We start from the raw sequence: 21,412 nt of genomic DNA, 5'->3' as shown, positions 1-21,412 counted from the left end.
TTGAGGAAGGAAGCTGAATGACAAGTTTTAGCCAGCTAACACGCCTGTGTTGTGTAAGGTAACCATCCTGCCCAGTGTGATCCTGACTCATATTCAAAGAGTGACCTCATTTCATGCATAGCCTTACGGCTGATGTGATGTGGTAGCCACCAGCAAAGATGGCTATTAACATGAATTTAAATTACATGAAATGTAAATTCCACTCCTTATTTATGGAAGTCACAGCAGGTGTCCAGTCATCTACTCATGGCAGCTATAGTAGATAGATGGATACGAGACATTTTGCACAAAGTTCTGAGACATAGATTCGTCCAAGGACAACATAGTTATTTATTTACTCTCTATGACCATTGCTTTCATTTTGGTGAAACAAACTGAGTTTGTTACTTGAGACTGATTATAATTTAATGACTAACCTCATCCTTTCTATTGTGATAACAGATTCTTCACTGAGAACATGATTTTGAATGCATGGTACTTTATTTAAACACACATATATACAACAACAACAACAAGGGAAATGGGGCGGAGTCCAGCCTAGTGGTGGCATGCATTGGTGGGACAGGCAGACTGGTTTCAGGGGATGAGATGAGATGAGGGTGGAAACTTGGAAAAGTCGGGAGAACAAGTTTCATTTCCCATCACCACATGGAAGGGTCTTCAAGCCTGTAAAACACAAGAGGCAAATCATGGAAGCTTCCCAGGGTCTTACAAGAGTGAGACTCTCCATCCTGAGCTACGAGATGATCAGAAGCTATTGTGAAGCCTCCTGTTGGCACTCTAAATAGGACGCTACGGAGAACAGCAGCATAATGAAGACCCAGTTTGTCAGCTTTTGCCCATGGGAATTGGAGTCTCTAAGGGAGTACTTAGAAGCCTCTGTCTATATCAAAGGAGCTGAGGGACTCCGAAATACTTCTGAAGATCAAAACTACAGGAACCACATGAAACTATAACAAGAAAGTCAGTGTTATTCAACTCTGAATATGCTTCTGTTGTTTCCCAGCAAGTCTTTTATGTAGTGAGATGCTATTTATTAGACTATAAAGAGCCCCTTTTAATAAAACAGCATTCATATGCAACTCCAAGGCTATCAACTTTTGTCTCCTTCTAATTGCACATGATTGAGTCTGTCAGTCAGGGTGCAATTAACTTTATTTCCTGCACTAACTGTGTTATTTTGGGCTACAAAACAAAGCAGCCAGTGGAGTTCTAAGTAGGTCTGGATCATCACTTCCAAATCCTAAGTATACATAGCCTAGCCTAAACTTTTACTGTGGCAAATATCCCATGCATATCAATGAGACACAGAAAGATGCTTATTGTTTAGTATCAAGAGCAATGCTTATAGTTTCCCACCATCCCTTAGCATTCACTGGCTAACTCTCAGTTGATGCCTCCAGGGACAGAAGCATTGTACTTTATTTGCTTCCCTCAGAGAAACTATCTGGAGGTGGCAGGTCCTGTTGTCACCCATGGGTTCACCATGGGGAAACCTCATGAACCTCCTGCCACTTTCCAGTCACACTCACTGATTTAGCGGGCTAGTGACCTCTTCTGGGGAACAGGGCTTTTGGTGGTGTAGAGTTCTGGGTCTTGGGGAGCTATCTATCTAACTAACTAGGGATGCGATAGGATTGGTGTGTTGAGATCTTGCGGTGATGTGGCATGTGAGCAGGTGAGGTTAGGGGTTATGAAAGTGAGACAGATTGCCTCTTTCTGCAGTATCCCTTCCTTGGCCAGGAGCCACCTGCTTAGCTCAATGATCTGGGCAGACAGCTGTCTCAAGACTTATCTATACTCCAAGAAAGGTTCCAGATTACAGATAAGCACCTAAGGATAATACATTACTCAATAGTGATTCGTTGAATAAAATAGATCAGTATTTTGACCCAAAAGACATCAAAAGGTAGCCAGGAACACCTGACTATCTTTAGCTTTGGGTAAAGCTAGGGAAAACAGAGTCAGACACATGAGGTCCGTGGGCTCTAGGACATTTGAGAATGCCACCTAGTGTATAAAAACGAGATTGTCCAGCCTAAATGGATGATTGGTCATTTCAATTCAGAGTTGGGGGCTTGCTCTATGCTCCCTTACTTCTAATAAGGCAAGGCATTCTATAGAGTATAACTTCTGAACTAAAAGTCAGCCATATTTAAAAAGGGACACCAAATAATATGTATTAGAAAACAAAATGCCTTGGAAATTAAGATTTGCAGTGAATGCATGAAATGCAAGGTCTTTCAGGTATGGTTCTCCATCCCCATCTCTATCCTCACCCTTCTTTTCTGGATGCTGCTATCCTAATGTCCACACAGACTCCCACCAGCTTCCCCTAGCTCCCCTCCACTGGCATCATAAGCTCTGTAGTAACATCTCCATCCCAGGCTTTGTCATACCTTGTTCTGGGGGCGTTTTCTGTGCTTTCCTTCATTAAGAGGTCTGAAATCAGTGTCTCAGGGCTGGATCTCTTGCCATATCTGAAACATGAAGAAAGTAAAATCAAGGTTTTTATAAAGTAAGCTTAGGGGTAACCATAGGAGAGAGAGGGAAAGTGTCCCACCAAACTCAAATGTTATTCCCAGTCGTTCATGTGCTAATAAGTATTCTCAGAGTGTGAAGCATATGTCATCAGCAACTCTATCATGACCACATATATGCATACACATATACACACAACCAGGTAAGATGGTCCGGAAGGTAAGAGTTCTTTCCATGCATGCCTAATGACTTCAGTTTAATTCCCAAAACCCAAAGAGGGAATAGAGAGACCAACTCTGGATAAGCATCCTCTGACTTCCATGTGCAAGTGTGTGCATCCATACATCACACACACACACACACATGCACGCACTCGCTAAACAGATACAATTTAAAGGTTACATATACTTAATTTTTCTGAAGTACTTTATATACAGTTTATTATTGAAATTATATTATAATTACTTCATTTACCCCCTTCTATTTCTCCCTACAAACCCTCCCACATACCTCTTCCCCCAGCTCATGGAAGTCATAGTTGGTTCTGTTTCTTCCCTGGGTTCTGGGGATTGAACTCAGGTCATCAGTGATGCACAAATGAAGCTGCTGCCCGAGTGCACCCACACTTACATCCCGGTCATCACTGCTCCCCCCTTACACATCCCGACATACCCTGGATCTTGCACTCTCCCCTCTCTGTTGGAGACACTAATGCTTTCCCTGAGGCATGATGGGGTCCTACTGGCCAACAGAAATAGTAGGATATGGTAAGGACAATATATGGACCTGAGGTTACATTCCTCTGTAAAGATAAAATAAACTACCTGCTACAGAACACTGCTAAGGGTGTTGACAAGTTGATAGCTAATTACACAATTTTCTCCATTCACTGGAAAGGCGTGGAACATCAGCAGCCACTCCATTTCCAAATGAAAACTTGGCCTGGTCCAGATGGATTAACAAATAGGCACAACAGCTGGACAAAGCTGACAGATGTTGTTCTAAGTGCCAACCCAGCAGAACTAAATCCAAATACGTTGGCGAGATTTCTCATTGCTCCTGTGCTGAGACTCAAGGGGAGCAAAAGCAAACAATGCTCATCCTCATCACCCAACGCTCACATCATTTGTTAAGATTTTCTGCAAGATTAGACTCGAGCTGGTGGCTTGCACTTGGTTAACCTGCCCTTCCGTTGATTTTGTTCATCTTCACACTTTGGGCAACCAACCTGAATTCATTTACCTCTATTATGCTTCAGAGAGTCAAAAGGACAGGCAAGTGGTTTCCCTATTTTCCAGTCAAAATTCTCCCTGTATTGTGGCAGTTTCTGCATGCTCATAAGACTTATCCAAATGGTGGCTGGGCTCAGGGCTCTTTCTCTAACAGCTCCACACTATATACCAGCAGCACTCACTTCTGGTTGTACCAAAACAGTCTCCCCTCAACGTTGCTGTATGTCCTAGGGAGTAAAACTCACCTCCACCTGAGAGCTACTGTTCTAAGGAACCACACAAACAAGACCCATAGACTAGAACAAATGATTTGGCCTGCTGAGGCAGTAAGTCAGCAGCATGCACAGCTACAGGAGAACAGTTACAAACAGGTCTGGCAGAAGGAAGGAAGAGAATAATTATAGATAAAACAGTCACACATAACACGGTAATTTTCAAAGGCGTGGACTTCTGTGCATGAATCTTTGGTGGAAAGTCAACAAGTGCACAAATGGAGCTTCTTGTGGTTTCTAAAGATAACTTTTACCAGGATGATACAGGTTCATTTTCAGAATTGAACCAGGTTTTCTTCCTGTGACATGCAAGCCCCTTTCCCTGTTGTTTCTCCCCCCCCCTCAAAGATGGTGGAGATTCCATTGAATGTTAATGATGTGGTCCCATCCACAGAAGCTCAGCAGAGGGTTCTAGCTCCATAACCCAAGAAAGCTTTCTTAAAATGTCCTTAGCTTTGTGATCTGCAAAGTGGAGACAATGAAATTCACTTCAAAGTTTTGAAGAAAAGACTGAATGGGAGGACTAGAGAAACATGAAATGGGATCATTCCATACACTGAGGCAAAGTCATATAGCAGCAGTCTTTGCAGAGAGAGAGAGAGAGAGAGAGAGAGAGAGAGAGAGAGAGAGAGAGTTCTATATGTCGTATCTAAATAATAAAGTTTGTTTTTTTAAAACAAACAATAACCAAACAGCCAAACAAAACCAAAAATAAACAAACAACAAAAACCATGGTGTTGTGGTTGGAAAGATGGCTCAGTGGTTAAGAGCACTGGCTTAACTACCAGAGGTCCTGAGTTCAATTCCCAGCAACCACATGGTGGCTCACAACCCATCTGTAATGGGATCTGATTCCCTCTTCTGGCTTGCATTAAGACAGAATGCTATACATAAAATACATACATAAATCTTGATAATGCTATCATTTCAATTGTGTAATTTATTTTTGATCTGTATGGATTAAAAAAAGAAACAAACAAACCTGAAGTCATTGACTTTCTGGGAAGTCTTTTTATTAGGCTCAAAAACACAATTGCTTTTTGCTAGTCAAAATGGTCAGATTTCAAAAGATTATGAGCCTGTATTACTTAAGCAATTCTGTATACATTGGGATTGTTTTCCCCAGAGGGCTTTCAGAATGCCACATACCTTTCTGATGAAATTAAGAATACACAACTGTTTTAGAAGCACAACCTCCCTTTTGCATCCCATCCAAACATCCCCTGGGTCGCGAGCAGTTTAACCTCTCTCTGGAAATCTACTATGCATAATTGAAACATGCTAAGTAAAGAACATTAATGCCTCCAAAGGGCTTGCCTATATGGTCCTTCAAGGTTCTCAGTAATTCTCAGTAATTGAAATGTGTTGTTAAATGATTTAGAACTAAGATGCACCAATTTTGCAGACTAAGTCCCATATTGTTTGTAAAATAGCGTGGATTTTATTTTTCCTGCTTGATTTTAATGCTGAGAGGAAAGGCAAGGCTCGCCTCTGACTTTCTGGACATTAAAAGTACAGATTGTGGTCTGTCTCTCAGGTCCCAGGCAGTTGGAGCTGTAGCCATCAGAGTCCCTAATGTAAAGGCTTTGTTCTCTTTTGTTTCTTCTTAATGGGGCACTTTCTTTTCAGAACTCAGTTGCTATAAAATGGGAAAAGTCAGCCTTTTTATTAGTTCAGAAGAAGCCCATGGTATTTATTTATTTATTTATTTATTTATTTATTTCCCTAAATGCAGCCACTCCCTTTGCCCTGGGCAGGCTCAAAGATCTCTCCACCCTTTTGACAGCTGGATTGTGTCCTTGGTTTTCTTTGACTGTGGTTGTTTACTCTAAATCAGGGTTCCTCTTCTCCCTACACCTTTACACTTCTGCACCCCTGCCCAATGCAGGCCTTTCCCCCGAGATATGTGCTGGGTAAATCTCCAACTGATGTAAGCAAAAAAGGCAGGAAAGGTAAGTGGCAGACAGAGGACAGCCTAGAGGCACTGAACCTTGGGCTTGGGTCTTGGAGAGAAAGTCTAGTGACAAAGACAATGTATCCAGTTTGTGGAGTGTGTACCCAGCTCACATATTTATCTAGAGCTGAATTTATGTCTGATCCTGCCCTATGAACAAGGAGAAAGAAATGATCCCTGATGTCCAAGATCTCCAGAACCGCAAGTTTTCCCGGCTCTAGGTACCAGCCGCGTATGCACCCACCTCTGTCTGGTGATGAGATTGATGTAGTGTCGCAGAGCGGAGTAGTATCTGGCCATGTCCTCTGCTGGCGCGTCCTCGCCCGGATTGTCCGGCTTGGAGGGGTACCCCTCAGCCAGAATGCCCAAACACACGAGCAGAGATAGAGCGAGGGTCAGTCCACACAGCCCCATTCGCTTGTTACCTAGCATCTGTGGATACAGAAGGCTCAGACTTGGAGATGCTGAGATTGCTCGTCTTTGTCCCAATTCCAGCTATCACTCTAGACCCTCATCTAATCCCATCCCAGACCCTAGAATAAAAGCCCAGACTGGGCAGGCGCCACTTCCAAATCTTTAGAAGACCACTTGCCCCGACCTGGATCTTCTGCCCCGTCCACATATTTCAGAAAACTTCCTCCGATTCTCCTGGTGAGAGGCAGAGGTCCCCTTTTCAGAACAGAATTGGAAGTTCTGCCCTCTATCTTAAAGAATGACCACTTTTCTCCTCTCGTTCCTAAATCACCCTTGGAGGAGAAAACTTTTCTTCTGGGTTGCTTTTGATTTGTGTGGCTACAAGCGCTGTGACAGTCGGATACCCAGAGGCTCAGTTCGGATTTTGGAGGCAACAGAGCTCACCGTGCTAGAGACAATACTTGGGGGAATCTCCCACTAGGAGCACACATGCAATCTGGGTTCCTGGTTGTAACCAACCAACCAACCAAACAAACAAACAACCAAACAAAACCCCACCGCTGCCCTGGGATAGGTGTTCCCAGGTTCTTCTCCCTACCCTCAAAAGATAAGAGGCACGGAGGCGGGGCGCCCAGATTGGAGGGTCCCGGGGAAGGGCAGGTGGACAGTAGAACCTGAGTCCAGCAAGTGAAATTTAGGCGCCCCAAAGAGCTGGGTGTCAAGCTGGCAGAGCAAGCTCAGGGGACCGGCTGCGGGGCAAGTTCACTGGCGTCTGGGAGCCCGCGCCCCTGTCCCAGTTGATCCTGGCACTCACCGTGGCGGGCGGGCAGTCGTCGCTGAGCGGCGGGTGCTCTGCTCTGGGTGCCTCTGTGAGAGAAGAGATCCACCGGTGGGATGCGGAGAGCGGGTCGCCCACAGGCTTTTATGGAGCGCCCTTGTCGCGGCAGGAGGGGCCTCGGGGGCAGTCACGCCCGGGTGACTCCCACAGCCACTTCCCGCCCCCAGCGGCGGGGGAGGAGGCTGGAGCCACTGCCGCTCGAGTGGCGGCGTCTGGAGCCACCCACACCCCAATTCTAAGCGGCCCGCTCTGCGGGGAGAAGGGAACAGTCAAGAGTGAGCACCCTCGGAGCCCTCTCTCTATCCCCGACCGTCGAGTCCCGCTAGGGAGATGAAGCGGGACCGCTTAGGTTGCCTGTCGCGGGAATTGTCAGCTCTCTGCGTGCGGGTCTGTAGGGACCTGAATATTCTACTTGGGGAGCATATCTGGGGCCCGCGGGATAACTGCGCGCTCTGGGAGGGAGGCAGGCGAGCGAGGTTTTTCCCGCTCCCGGTGCAGGTGTGCGGGACCGCAAGGTCCCAGTGGCTTCCATAGACCCATTGGATCTACTGGTCTCCCCAAAAGGTGGGCCCTCCCCCAAGCACTCTCCCCAACGCTGCTAGCCGGGTTCGGCCTCAGCCAGAAACTCCCCGAGGCTGCCACTGGGAGCCCGCGGTCCATGAGCTTCTGTATCTAGAGTGGAAAGTGGCGGCGATTCGCACCCCTGTCTGTAAACCCTGTGAAGTCCCGAGTGAGCTTGGTTAGCGTCTGAATGAGCACTTGCTTTCAGATTGAAATGGAGCAGATTAAAAAACCAACACCAGTGTGCTTGTCGCGTTAAACTTGTTGAATAAATATGAACGATATTGAAGTTATGTTTACCAGATAGGGATTTTTACAAGGTACGCTTGAGTAAGTGCCCCTGGAAGTTTGAATCTAAGTGAAATGGTCCATTGCTAAAGTGGAATTTACGCGTTATTTTAAAGCTAAACTAAATGATTTCGTTTGAGTGTCACTTTGCGGGTTGTTTAAATAGTGCTAAATTGACTACTAATAAGAGGGAGAGAGGGAGGGAGGGAGAGAGGGAGGGAGGGAGGGAGGAAGAGAGAGAGAGAGAGTGAGAGAGAGAGAGAGAGAGAGAGAGAGAGAGAGAGAGAGAGAGAGAGACTATGTGATCGAATGATAAACCAGAACAACAATATCCCTCGCAGCTGGAAGACTTCACTTTCCCTACGTCAGAAACCTGCACCAGGGCCACAAACACTGAGCTGTCAGGGCTGCTTTTGTGCCCACATGAGGACATTTGATAAAAGGCAAAGCATCTAACAAGTCCTCTCTGATAAGGAGGAAGGCACACACTACTGTTCAATAATGTAATTATATTTTTGTAGTGAATCAGAGATTCACATCAGTTGAAGCCTGGATTTAGCAGGAGTCACAGGATCTCGGAGAAAGTACACCTTAGGGCGCGAGGGAGGGGCACCACTTTTGAGCAGGGACTCTGGGAATCTGATTCACTTCCTTTATAATGTCGGTGCTTGAAAACAAGAACTTTTCCCATCAGCATTTGGAAAATAAAGTCAAGGGAGGGTGTGCCCAGGATGTCACACTGTTCTCTTCCTTGTTGTCCAAGCTGCATCATCTGGCCTTGAGCTCTCAACATTCTGCTGATACCACTCCATCAATTAACTCCTTTGGTGGCTTCCTGAAATCATTGGTAGCTCATAGAAACAACCTCTCCCCCAACAAACAAAATCAAACGTCATTCAAAGCAGCAGTGTCCTAGCTGCTGGCTCTCTCCTTTGTTCCAAAGTCAACTTCATTGACTTTTTATTTATATGCGTGATCATTCATTGTAATAGCTTTTCTAAACTATCAATAAAATATACTAAGAAGCTTCGGATGTTTGAAAGATTCCCTTGGATACACATTCACGAATCCATAAAGAACATAGGTTCATCACCTCCTGGACTTTTGACATCCCTCTGACAGTGCCCTCTCCTGCTACTCCCGGTTCCCTTCCTCCATGGGTCTGTCTCCTGACATACAGAGTTGTTTGCATATCTAGCCCAGCTCCACAATAGCTTCTCATCTGTGCTTTTAATTTTTTTTAATCCAACACCCTTAAGCTAAGACTCACCCAAATGTCCACAGCACACACTGTACCGTTGACACATTTCCATGCTAAGACACCCCTCAACTTCAAGAACCAACTCAGCTTCTCCTAGATCCCAGGTTCCTTCCAGCTTGTACTGTGACTAACTCTGCAAGGGCATTGATTGATAAGTCACTGTGTTGATGTAAGCAGTCATTTCCCATAGGGGAACAAACATCAAGTCATCAACTGACGTTAGCTCCATCCCACAGGTCACTGCCAGTCTATTTTGATTTGTTTTTTTTTTTTTCATTCTATTTTGGCCAGTTCCTATTGCTACATCTTTAGTTACTTCATTTATTCTGTTTCAATATGCGATCCTTGTCAGTTTTATTCAGTGATTTCGCACCTTAGACAATATAACTTTCATCTTTAGAATTTCAATATGGGTCTCTTTAATACCCATCATGTCAACTCTTTATTCTAGGTTTTTAACACATCATTATTATTACTATTATTTTGACATTTGAAATAGGTTCTCCATATGTAGTCTAAGATGACCTTAAACTCCCAATAACTGTTTCAGTCTCCCAAGTCTTAGGATTGCAGGCCTGTGCTGTCAGGCCCAGACTGATATGCATAATCAATAACTTCTATCATCCATACAATTGCTGTATTTGGATTGCTTCCCACCACATGATGACCTGCATTTTCCCTCTTCTTCATCATCTTTGATAGGACTTCAGAGACTGTGGATTTTACATTGTTGGCCCTTGGACTCTTTTTTATATGTCCCTATAAACACTTGGGCTTTGTTCTGGAAGGATGAAAACTCTGGCAAGTTGCACCTTGCGCTTCAGTTTTTTTGAGGAGGCCAAGCTGGCTTTAGTCTAGGGTTAATTTTGTTTTCTGCTTTCAAAGATCATTCTTGCTTTATCTGATAACTGACAGCTGAGGGGGACAGGTTTCCCCCTCTGGCTGTTGGGCTACTCCCAGCCTTTGTGAGCTTGGGACCTTCCTTACCCAGGCCCCTGGGTGGCTCTTTGTCTGACCTTGAGTGGCTTCTTTGAAAGTAGGATTTATTTAGCACTCAACTAAGTTTTGGTGGGAGATACTGCAGATCCCCTGATAGTCCCACTGCAGGACTTTCCAGGCTCAGGCCCACCTCCCAAGGCTGCCTGACTCGCTCAGCTCTGCATGGCAACCTGGCAGGCTCTCCAGTCAGTTCTCTGGTGCCTTTTGCCCGACACTCCTCATTTGTTTTCCATTGCCAGGAGATCACTAACAATTAGCAGCCGATGCCTATGTTCTGAGAGTTGTTTTATTTCTTTTTGTTTAAGGTTGTCATCATTTCTAGAAGCCTCTGAGCATGGTCTTTTCATTATAGCCCCTGCTTCTTCACTCTGGGCTTGGTTACAATGCCACTGTACTCCATGTTTAAGCTATTGTAACTCTGGTCTACCTCACTGTGGAGCTCTCAGAACTTTAAACAGTTGTTTTTAAAGATTGCCTCACAACTGTAACTATCTATTTCCGTGCACACATATGTGCTATTTCTAAATTATTTTGTGCCTTTAACATTTTGTAATTGTAAGCTTCATATGTACAAACATAGAGGAATATCTGTCTCTTAGTAGATGTTCAGCTAAACAAAACTGGGAGTCAGTGTGTCACTGTCTGCCTGTCTATCTGTCTGTCTGTCTGTCTATATATCCATTAGTCAAAGTCTGTTAGGATTTCAAAGTCTAACAAACAAGCTCTTCAAAGGACCATTATGGAGAGCCAGAGACAAGACACAGAGATGGGCAAGCAGCCTGAATCATGGGTAACAAACTCCAGGTGGTGGGAGAGCCTGTATCTCTGCTTGCTTCTCTCACCCAAGAACATTTCCATCAAGCCTGATGCAGCAGCATTATGTGCCACCCACACAGTCCAAGGGACAAAGAGGATAATTCAACTTGAAAAACCAACTCATCTTCTCTTAGGCCCCAGCTTGTTTATCTGCTTGTTTAGTGACTAATTTCTGCAAAGATGCTGATTGATAAGTCATTGTCTAGTCTGAGTATTAAATAAACTGACATGGCTGCCCATGCCTGAAATCGCAGCACTATGCAAGCCAAGGCAGGAGGACTGGGAGTTCAGCATTAGCTAAAAGGGGATATGTCCTTATTTTATCAAACTTAAGCAAAATTGGAGAACAATGCAGGGTGACAATTTAATAGTCTAATATGATTTTTTTAGATAATTTGAGAGTTATTTTCTCTTAGCAAAATAATACACAGTTATTCCAACAAGGCTACACTTTCTACTCTGTCCCAAATAGTTCCATCAGCTAGGGACCAAGTATCAAACATATGAGTCTATGGGATCATATTTATTTAAACCAGCACATTCACATATAAGTATTTTCTTTGAAGTGTTTTCCTCAAAAGAGTTTAAAAGACTAGCTGCTATAGAAGGCTGGTGAATAATGATACAGTTAATATAATTACAACATTGTGTCATTAAGTAGGTGATATCTATAATAAGCACATGTATATTGTAAGCCTTGTCAATATTTAGCTATGTATAGCCAAAGGCATTCCTAGTTGCAAGCAATTTAAACTCCTGATTCTCAATTTCTTTGCATTTTTCCTTCTGTTTTGCTATTTTCAGATTACTTTTCAAAAGCCACATACATCCAGTCGCAATTTTTTTCTGTTCCCTTCACTCTATCTGGGCTCATGTTTTTTACAAACATAAGAATTAACATAGGCCTGTTGTACTCATGGGGCATGCTTCTGGCTTCTTCCTTCCTCCTTCCTTTGGGCCATTCTGCCTTACTTCTTTCAGCTACGTAGAAGAGGGAGCAGGGAAGCTTCCTGCGCCTGCGTGTTCTTTCTCGGCACTATGTGCAATAGAAGCTGCTTGCTGACAGCACGTTCTCTTGCTCTGTATTCTCAGCAGTGTCTGGGAATTCATGTATTAGAGAATTGGAACAATTATGAGGATGATTTGAACCAAAATTACCCCTAAATTTGTCTAAAATATCCAGATAATTACAGGAAAAATATGTATTAAATCTGGAAGTATTTTGGCAATAGCTGCAGTTCTCTCCTCTGCTTTGCCTGCACGGGCACAAAAGGATGCCTTTGAGAGAACACTGGATGCGGCTCCTCAGACAGACTCTGTCTGTGTTCTTCTGGCCAGTTTCATTTCATTTTTAGCTCAAGTCCCACGTTCCTGGTCATACAACAGCAGAACGTCTGCTTTGTTGGGATGAAATATGATTGTGGGAACAACTGGTGCATTCTGCCACATGGGAGGTGGGGTTTCTGCAACAGGAAGCATCGGTTTACCTGTGTGGATTGGATAACTGATGTGCCATGCAGGGACTCCTGACTCAAGTGAGTCTCCTGGAGACAGTGGAGAATTTTGTATTCACTTCTCACAGGGTTGAACTAGAGAAAATACAGTCTCCATGGCGAGGATACATTATTTCTATTCTAGGTACCACCTTGGAATTTGAGAATTTATGTCCCTGCAGAGCTACTGCAGGAATTCAGACTCCTAGGGGTTGGACCTCAGGGGTTGGTAAATGGCTCTTGGTTTCCCAGCCTTGCCTCCATTAGTTTGCATGTGACTTGTATCAGGTCAAGCTGTTTGAGACTCAATCCAACCTTGAATTTGAACAACTAGATGCCCATTCCCCCACGTATTCTTATGGATTAAAATGGGGTTCAGCAACTCTGAGTCACAAAAGGAATAAGTCAGATGGGGAAGATCAGGCTGAGGCATCCTCTTTCTATCCCCAAGAGAGCCAGAGACCATGTGCAATGGAGCAGATAGCCCTGAAGAAGATTCCAGAGTCCTCAGGATCTAAGGGAAAAGCAGCTATGCTCATAGCTCCTTGGGGAGTCCTCTCTGGAACTCAGCGTAAACCATGCTTCTTTTCTCTCCTTCTTAGGGAATCCACCCTTCAGTAAATCTTTTCTTCTTGAAGCCACCAGAACAGACTCAGGTTCTGGATCACAGCTATGGCCAGCAGCAGAGTCATGGGAGAGGGGCTGATGGTTTGAATGGAATTTCTCCTCACCAGGCTTGTTCTCTTGAGTCTAAGGAAGGGAAATACAGGGCTCTCTGAGGTGTCCCCTCACATCCCTGGGGTCCTTAAAACTAGCAGGGTTAGGAAAATGGCCAAGGGGGATCTGAAGCGGTCTGAGGGAGGAAGCTTAGCTGGTGTCTCCAGCACAGAAGGGCCAGCAGAGCCACAGGGCCTCCAGGCTGTGAAGGATGGCCATGGCCAGACATCACTTCTCAAAGGATGCTTGCTTCTCGGTAAGGATGAGTAAGTGTCACGTATGCATGCTTGGAAATCTGAGGTCTACCATCTAAGGTCCTAAAGAAGATTCACCATGTCATAAAAGCAAGAAGCTGGGAGACCGGCCAGGCTACACAGTGAACTCGGCAGTCAAAAGCTGATAATGTCATCAAACTCCAGGCTCCTGCCAAGGCTCTGCCCTATAGTCTCTAACATGCAGGAGTTCTCCCTGCAGGGTTAGTAGGATCTTCCCTCGGGAGTGTGAGGCCTCCTTCAGATACCTTGTATCATTTTCTAGGTCTCTTTTAGTGAATGGAGGAACTCTGTGCAGATGCTTCCCGCATCCTGGTTTTTAGGAGCATCTAACTGAGCTCTTCGCTGAATTGCCTCAGTCAATAAGAATCTTCCATGGGTTAGAAGATGAAATCAGCTCTTGCTGACAGGGACCATCCAAATAAAAGACTACTGCTGTAAGAAGTATTCAGGGGAGGGGTGGTAGTGTGGTGGTGGCTCAGTCAGCCTGTCTGACTGGGATCAAGCCTGGAACCAAGGTGAGAGGGGAAGGACAGACCGAACTTCACAGAGTTGTCCTCTCACCTTGATACACACTCTTACCATGTGCTCATCCAACCTATGAATGTGCGCACACGCACACACGTGCACACACACACACACCACACGTGCATACACATACACAGAGATACACACATACACACATGCACACACATACATAGATACACATACACACTTTAAAACATATCTTTAAAAATGTTTTTTCTGTTATAGCAAGAATACAAGGATGGCTGTTGCCTACTACCAACACCAGTCCTTGGAGTAAAGTTTATTTGGGTTTTGTTCTCATATCTGCATGCATGAAAAAGCCAATATGCTCACAGGGATAACAACACAACTAATACTTTAATACTTACAGCAAAAACAAAAACAAACCAAAACAAAATAAAAACCTCACAGCCTGTCTTTGTACCATAACTTACATAGGGATTATGTAGTATAGTAAGGAGAAAATGTAAATTCTGAGCACTAGAGGAAACAGCCTGCTCAGGTGTGAACTGCCCTCCAAATTTCTCCCCAAATGTGTGATGACAAACACGGTAATAATACAGAAAGGCATCTTAAAAACAGCAAAATTGACAGAAAGGATTGGAAACCCTGGATAGTTGCATAGCTAGTAAAATAATTGAAGCAATAATTTAAAAAATTCCACTTCTCCATAAAAGTTTCCTGTGTTCACGTGTCTTTACCAGTGGACCCTCCCCAGCCGTCTTCATGAGGAAAGAAAGGGAGCATGGAACAATTTCCAACCTACTTTATAGTGCCAGAAAAATTGTAACATCAAAATCCAACAAAGACACTGCATGACAGAAATCCACATGCCAGTATCACTCGTGAGATATATGGAAAGGTCTTTGTAAAAACAATGAAATAAGTCCAGCGGTGTATCAAATGGTCATTTGGAATATGAAATGGTCTTTGTTGACCTGTAGCATTTATTTCAAGAACACAAATGGCTTAAAATCTATAAACTTATGAGTGTAACTAGACATGTCAATAGAATGAAATTAAGAGGAAAAGCCACATCATCCGGTCAATAAAGATTTGAAATTATTTTATGAGAGTCAAGGTCTATTTGTTATTTCAAAAAAGGTTTGTTTTTTATTTAACAAATTGGGGGTGCAAGTTTTTTAATTAGGGGAAAAATTACTTTTTGTATTTCCTGAGGCAGATCTTCCCCAATTGTAACTTCAGTCTGGAGCTGGAGTTACTCCCAAGGAAGATTCTCATTTCCTTGTCAGTCTGTCCATGTGTCCATCTGTCTGGAAAGGCATCTGCTCAGTTCTTTGGGATGGCCTTATCAGAATCTAAGGTGGTGTGGAATGGACCTTCCGGCTTGTATATTATCATTTGTGGGCCCGACTCGGTCTCAGCAAGATAATGACTCTAGCTGAGGCTTTTACCTTCTAGAGATCTGATTGCAGATGTGATCACTCAGTCTCGTGTGCTAATGACATCCTCAATGTGGGGAACACAGTACATCAACAGGGGTGTAGGCATGTGGGTGTTAGGGGGATTGGAGGGCACTTAGTAGGAGCTTAGTGTTTCTAGACCGTCTTTATCAACAATGGTTTATGAAAGCAATGTTCAGGTCACTGGGAATAAACATTGTCTTAAGCAATAATGTTTGTGAAACTATGTGGCTAGCTGCTAGCTATGAAGGCTTGCTGCAGACATCTCTCTGTCTACTAACAAACACTATATCATCTGTGAATGGCATTGTGGGCAGCACACATGGGAAAAATACCAACTTACTGAGGCCCGTTGTATATAAAGCATTGCACTTGAACTTGTCTGCTTCTGACAATAGTCCTTGACAGACACCATTATCCTCGTTTTATTGAAAGGGTAGCAGAAACCCAGAGAGACTGTAAGTGTTATCCAAATTCATATAATAAGGGAGTGGCAGGAATTCAAACCAAGAGCCCTATGCTGAAGTGGCTGTGATTCATAGGTAGAGCTGAGCACACCCACCTAGACGCAGCAAAGAGGAAGCCTTGGTGTGAACCCAGAAAGCACATCCAAGGTCCAAACGTGATAAAGGAAAGGTAAGAAGGAAAGTGTGTGTGTGTGTGTGGGGGGGGGGGGGGTAAAAAGGGGAGAGGGAGGGAGAGAAAGGGGACAACACAGGAAAGAGAAGGGGAAAGGGTGAGAGAGAAAGGAAGCGTTTTTGAGACATTCACCAGGGGTGTGAGATTCAAGCTCCAGATTGGAGCTTGCTGAGACAAACTACACCAGGCAAGTCACGGGAAAAGAAACTGCCAGTTTCCAGCATGAGTAGTAACCTGGCCGGGATGAGAGTTTATACGAGAGAGAGAGAGAGAGAGAGAGAGAGAGAGAGAGAGAGAGAGAGAGAGAGAGAGAGAGAGAGAAGAGACAAATAAGCTTTGTGATTAAGGCCTTATATTGTTAGAAAGATGATGTCAGGTTTGCAGCTGGGATGTAGCCCAATGGCAGAAAGCAGGCTTAATATTGCAAAGTCCCGAGTTCTACATAAACTACTGCTGAGTGAGATGTGTGTGTGTGTGTGTGTGTGTGTGTGTGTGTGTGTGTGTGTGCACGTGTGTATTAAAGCACTGAGCAATATTTCAGAAAGACTGAACATCTACATGAGGAAGAGTAGGAAAGGCAGGAGACCAGATTCTCTGAGCCATAGTGGCCATTCAGATGTGGATTCAGTTGATGCCATGTCATCGACACAAATAGTGGATGAAAAAAAAAATGCAATGGTGCATCTTAGCAACTTGAACTGAGAGAAAGCCAGGAAATCAGCAATCCATACTTCTGGGTGTGTCTGACGGTGTTTTCAGACACAATTAGGTCATGAGAGCTCTGACCTAGACACGGTTTAATCCATAGATTGATTCAAAAATTGAACTGAGTATTAGGAGGTGGCGGATTTTGGAAAGCAGTCTTGGAGGAGTGGGTCACTGGGAGTGTGCCTTTGATGGACAGGTCTTAGCCCTGCCCACTTTTTCTGTTACTCTATTTCCTGTCTGTCCCAGTAGCTGCTTTGCTCCAGCATGTGAGTCCTGCTATGATGTTCTGCCTCATCACAATGACACTGACTGACAGTGGCCACTCCTTCCATCTTACCTCTCTGTAATTGTTTCTCTCTAGTATCTGTCACAGCAGTGCAAGGCTGACTAACTTAAGGCACCAAGAGGATATGTGATGATCTATAATGGCATTAGCAGCCACAATAACTAATGGCTACTCATGTTTTCACTTCTGCAGATACCACTTAGGGACCTTGTTTGTGGCCGGAAGTGTTTGAGGCCCTGAGTACATAGCAAGGTATCTGACTGGAGAGACAACTTCTCCGGAAGTTTAACTTACATCCTAATTTATTTGCAATGGAAAAAGAAATGCAACGTAAAGTGGAAAAGTGTGATAAATGAAAAGACAGAACACAGGCTCAGAGGACTGGAGAGTGAGCTTCTTGGGAACCTAGCTCAGAGCACCGGTCGGCAAGGAGACAGCTTTTAGCAAAGACCTAAAGAATTGGGACAATGGACTCTTGGGTGCTCATGTGAAGACTTGCTTATTGTCCCATGCTGCCTTGGTACTGAGTCCATGTGCAGGAATGTTAGGCAGGAATTCGGCCTTCCAACTACCGTACCTGGCACAAGCATCCTCCAAACCTACCATCTTCTTAATAGCACACAGATCAGATGTGGAGCCGAAGAACCACCCAGCTAAGCTTTAACCAAGTTCTTCACCCACCAAATTATGATAGAAGGGACTTGAGAGATGGCTCAGATGTTAAGAATAATTCGTCTTCCAAGACCTGGATTCAAGTCCCAGCACCAACATGGTGGCTTACAGTGACCTGAAACTCTAGTTCTGGGGGCTCTGATACCCTCTTCTGCTCTCTGTGGGCACCAGACATGCACAAGGTACATAGACACACATGCAGGCTAAATACCCATACACATAAAATTACAAGACAACAGCAGGATCTTTGTTTTGAACCACTAAATTGTGGGTGTCTTTTTATATAATAATAGACAAGTAGAGTATTTTCTATCGCTGCATTTTTATTTTAGTATAGCATTTATTTACCAGAGATAGTTCTCATTTGTCTTCAATTTTATCCACGCTAGAATATCAATGGCACGAGAGCACAGACTTAGTTCTGCTAACAGTTCAGTTCTATGCACCATTACTGCCCATAAACACCATCCTCTTTTGTAAAGTAGGAAGGAACAGGGATATAATCAATAAAATGTCTTAGTCCTCAAACCACAGAAGTACAACAAGGAAGGAAGAGGAGGAGAAGGAATAAGAAAGGAAGGGAGGCCCTGGGAAAAGCTGCTACCCTTCTCACCCCTGCTCTGGAAGCAATGGCAAAGGAAAACCGTTTCTTGGTGGATAGGCAGGGTGCTATGTATAAAGGACGATGACCTGGCAGGGTATGGAGCCAACAGGGAGCAAACTGTCTCAAAGACAGTATACAGATGATTAAAAATTGTATTCTGATGGCAAGAGGGAAAGATTATCCATCTGAAGAGAACACATGCACTTGCACATGCGTGCTCACACGCGCGTGTGCATACTCACACACACACACACACACATGTGAGCACTTTTATGCACAACATTAGAATTTCCAAATTAACTTGAAAAGAAGTAATGACTAGAAGTAAAGAGAAAGTTTGTTCTCACATTCTGATTCATTTGCTTTTTTTGCATTCCTCTTTGCTTTCTAGAGAGAAAAAGAGGGCATGGAGCTGGGTGGGTGGAGAGAGGGCAAGGATCTGGGAGGAGTTGGAGGGAACTGTGATCAGAACACATTGCAGGAAAAAAATTATTTCCTGTGAAAAGATATATATTAAAACATAATAAATAAAATCCACTCAGAATTCTCAAAATCAAGAAAAATTATTCATCTACTCAAAGAGCAAACATGTTTGGTGTCCGCTGTATCGGTGGTTCTGCGATGGCTCAGTGGATCAAGTGTTAATATCTGATCCTCCTTGGAAAGTCTGGTTTTCCCCGTTGCACTTAAGGTATGGTGTGTAACATGTAAACACCGAGTTCTCTGCTCTTCTTTCCCCTGCTTGAGCACTGCTGATGGTCTCAAGCAGATCCACGTGTTTATTGTGGGCTGTGGAGTACACTAGTCTAACGTCATCGTCTGTTCCACATCCACGATCAGCCATGGTCTCTGTAAAGAGCTATCCTTCACAGCTGGGACTGTTGGGTTATCCTGAAAAGAAAATTCTGTACTGGAAAGACAGGAAAACACTCACCTCCTTCTGCTAAAGAACTGGCTTTCCCTCTGATTTAGTTTTCAGAGGAAGGATTAGGTTTAATGCCCAGGGTAGAGGTACCCTTTAAAAATATTTTCACTTCTTTTTTCTTTTTGAGATTTGATTTTTCTCTTTGGGGGTATCTTTGTTCCATGCATCCATCTGTCTGTCTACCTACTTCCTTACCTCTCTATTGATTGATCTGTAAAGAAGCGGTCCCAGACACTCCTAGATAGGCTCCTTTCAAACAATCTAACACACAAGGTCTACGCTGTGCTGCGTTCCTATTGGACAGACACAACCACATAAAGCATCCATTTCAGATGGTTGCCACATAGCCTACAAAATTCCGAATGTCTCCTCGAGGCTGTCATGACTACTGTTTCCTTACCGGTTCCAGCTTTATCCCACTCTGCTCTGCCTCCCTGTAGATAAGTTTTATTGAAATGATCCATCACAGACTTCCTCTGCTTGCTAATGAGACTCAATCTAGAGCAAACCTTGGCTTCCTTAGAGCTTTCTAAACTGCCCAACCAGACCAAGTGCAGTTTCCTCTGAATCCCTGCGGAGGCGCTCTCCCCCTCCCTCCTTCCCTGCCTCCCTGCTACTCTGCCCCAACCCCAACCCCCCACTGCTACAGGGAGCAAGAAAAAGAAACTTAGGTTGGTCAATCACAGGGATATGCTGGCCTTTGCTAGAAAGAAGTGAAAATCAAGTTTGAGGATTTATGTAATTATTTTATTATATGTAATATCACAATAGACGATACACACAGATATACATCGTCAACTTCTATATGAGGGATCTATATTCACACACATCTTTATTTACATATAAACATCTGTGTACCAGTCCCATATAGTTCACATGTCTAGTTGATTTTTACATTTTCCACCATGTGTCCTCAAAATGTTCCTGGGCTTGGGCACACAAGAATTTCCCAGACTGGTTTAATATATTCCTTGTCTTAATCTTGAATAAAAATGTCAGGTGTTGCAAGTCAAGTACTTTCATGGCTTACTGGTTGGGGTTGATTGTCTAGAATGTTTAAGGTCTGTAGTGTTAGCATGGCTACTAATATGTAAGGAATTCATACTCCCGCAAACAAATCGGGAGACTATAGGATAGCCTCATAGGGTGTTTATTGCAGCATTGTGGAAGCTCAACTGTCACCAAAAGGAAACAGGGCTCAGCTGGGGGCAGCCAGGGGTTGGGTAGCTCACAGCATGTTCAGAAGAATGAGTTATAGTCAGAGCTACAAAATGGCTGAGCAGTACTGAGAGGTAAAAGAGACACAGCCTAGGGTGAGATGCACACATGAACCAACACGGAAATAAACTAATCAGGCATTTATAACCAAATTTGTCATGAGAAAAAGCATACTATTTACTCAAAGGAAAGAGAATAGATGAATAGTATGAATAGAGAATAGTATGAATGACATGTGTAGTGTGTGCAAGCATGCATGCATATGTGTGTCTGTGTCTATGTGTGAGTGTATGTGTGAGAGAGGTGATTTTATATATGTGTGTGTGTAATATAGGTCTATACATATATATTGTTGTTTTATTAAAAATACAAAACATAGGAAAAAGAAATAACTGAAAACCAAAAATGGATTTAAAGGTTTCGTTTTTTTCTTTTCTTTCTTTCTTTCTTTCTTTCTTTCTCTCTCTCTCTCTCTCTCTCTTTTTTTTTTTTTTTTTTTTTGTAATTAGACAACCAGTAAAACAAAAACATAGACACTTTAGGGAGAGAACTAACTAATCTTTCCTAAACAGCTTCTGACCGAAGCCTGGGGTTCTCACAGGACCAGGATAACTGAGCCCCCTCCATCGTCAGGGACTGCATCTGCCACACTGAGACCCAGGTTTTCTATTGGGACCAAGAGTGGTGGGTAGATGTGGCATCATGTATTTCAGCAGTGGAAAAAATGATCAGAAAACAATTTTTTTAAAAAAACCAGAAATCATTATTTTTTTCTCAAAAAGTTCTCAAGTCCTCTGATGCTGGGAGAGA

At 43.7% G+C, this 21,412-nt stretch overlaps 1 protein-coding gene across 1 annotated transcript; it reads right to left on the bottom strand.

The window, feature by feature from the left end:
- Window positions 1-461: 461 nt before the first annotated feature.
- Npy (neuropeptide Y) lies at window positions 462-7,259 on the bottom strand. Its single transcript, NM_023456.3, has 4 exons — window positions 7,168-7,259; window positions 6,184-6,371; window positions 2,400-2,480; window positions 462-666 (listed from the first exon to the last, which is right to left on the bottom strand). The coding sequence occupies exons 2-4, from the start codon at window positions 6,369-6,371 to the stop codon at window positions 642-644; spliced, it is 294 nt and encodes a 97-aa protein (NP_075945.1). The 5' UTR covers window positions 7,168-7,259; the 3' UTR covers window positions 462-641.
- Window positions 7,260-21,412: the final 14,153 nt, after the last annotated feature.

This window comes from Mus musculus, chromosome 6, assembly GCF_000001635.26.
Source record: "Mus musculus strain C57BL/6J chromosome 6, GRCm38.p6 C57BL/6J".
NCBI classification, from domain to species: domain Eukaryota; kingdom Metazoa; phylum Chordata; class Mammalia; order Rodentia; family Muridae; genus Mus; species Mus musculus.
This window is presented reverse-complemented; position numbering and strand designations above follow the sequence as displayed.

What these genes read in the sequence shown, in the direction of transcription:
- Npy (NM_023456.3), bottom strand. Translation starts at nt 6,371, where the DNA reads ATGCTAGGTAACAAGCGAATGGGGCTGTGTGGACTGACCCTCGCTCTA. An exon ending in AATCTCATCACCAGACAGAG is followed by an intron (nt 2,481 to 6,183) that starts GTGGGTGCATAC and finishes TTCATGTTTCAG; the next exon opens with ATATGGCAAGAGATCCAGCC. An exon ending in GAAAACGCCCCCAGAACAAG is followed by an intron (nt 667 to 2,399) that starts GTATGACAAAGC and finishes TGTGTTTTACAG; the next exon opens with GCTTGAAGACCCTTCCATGT.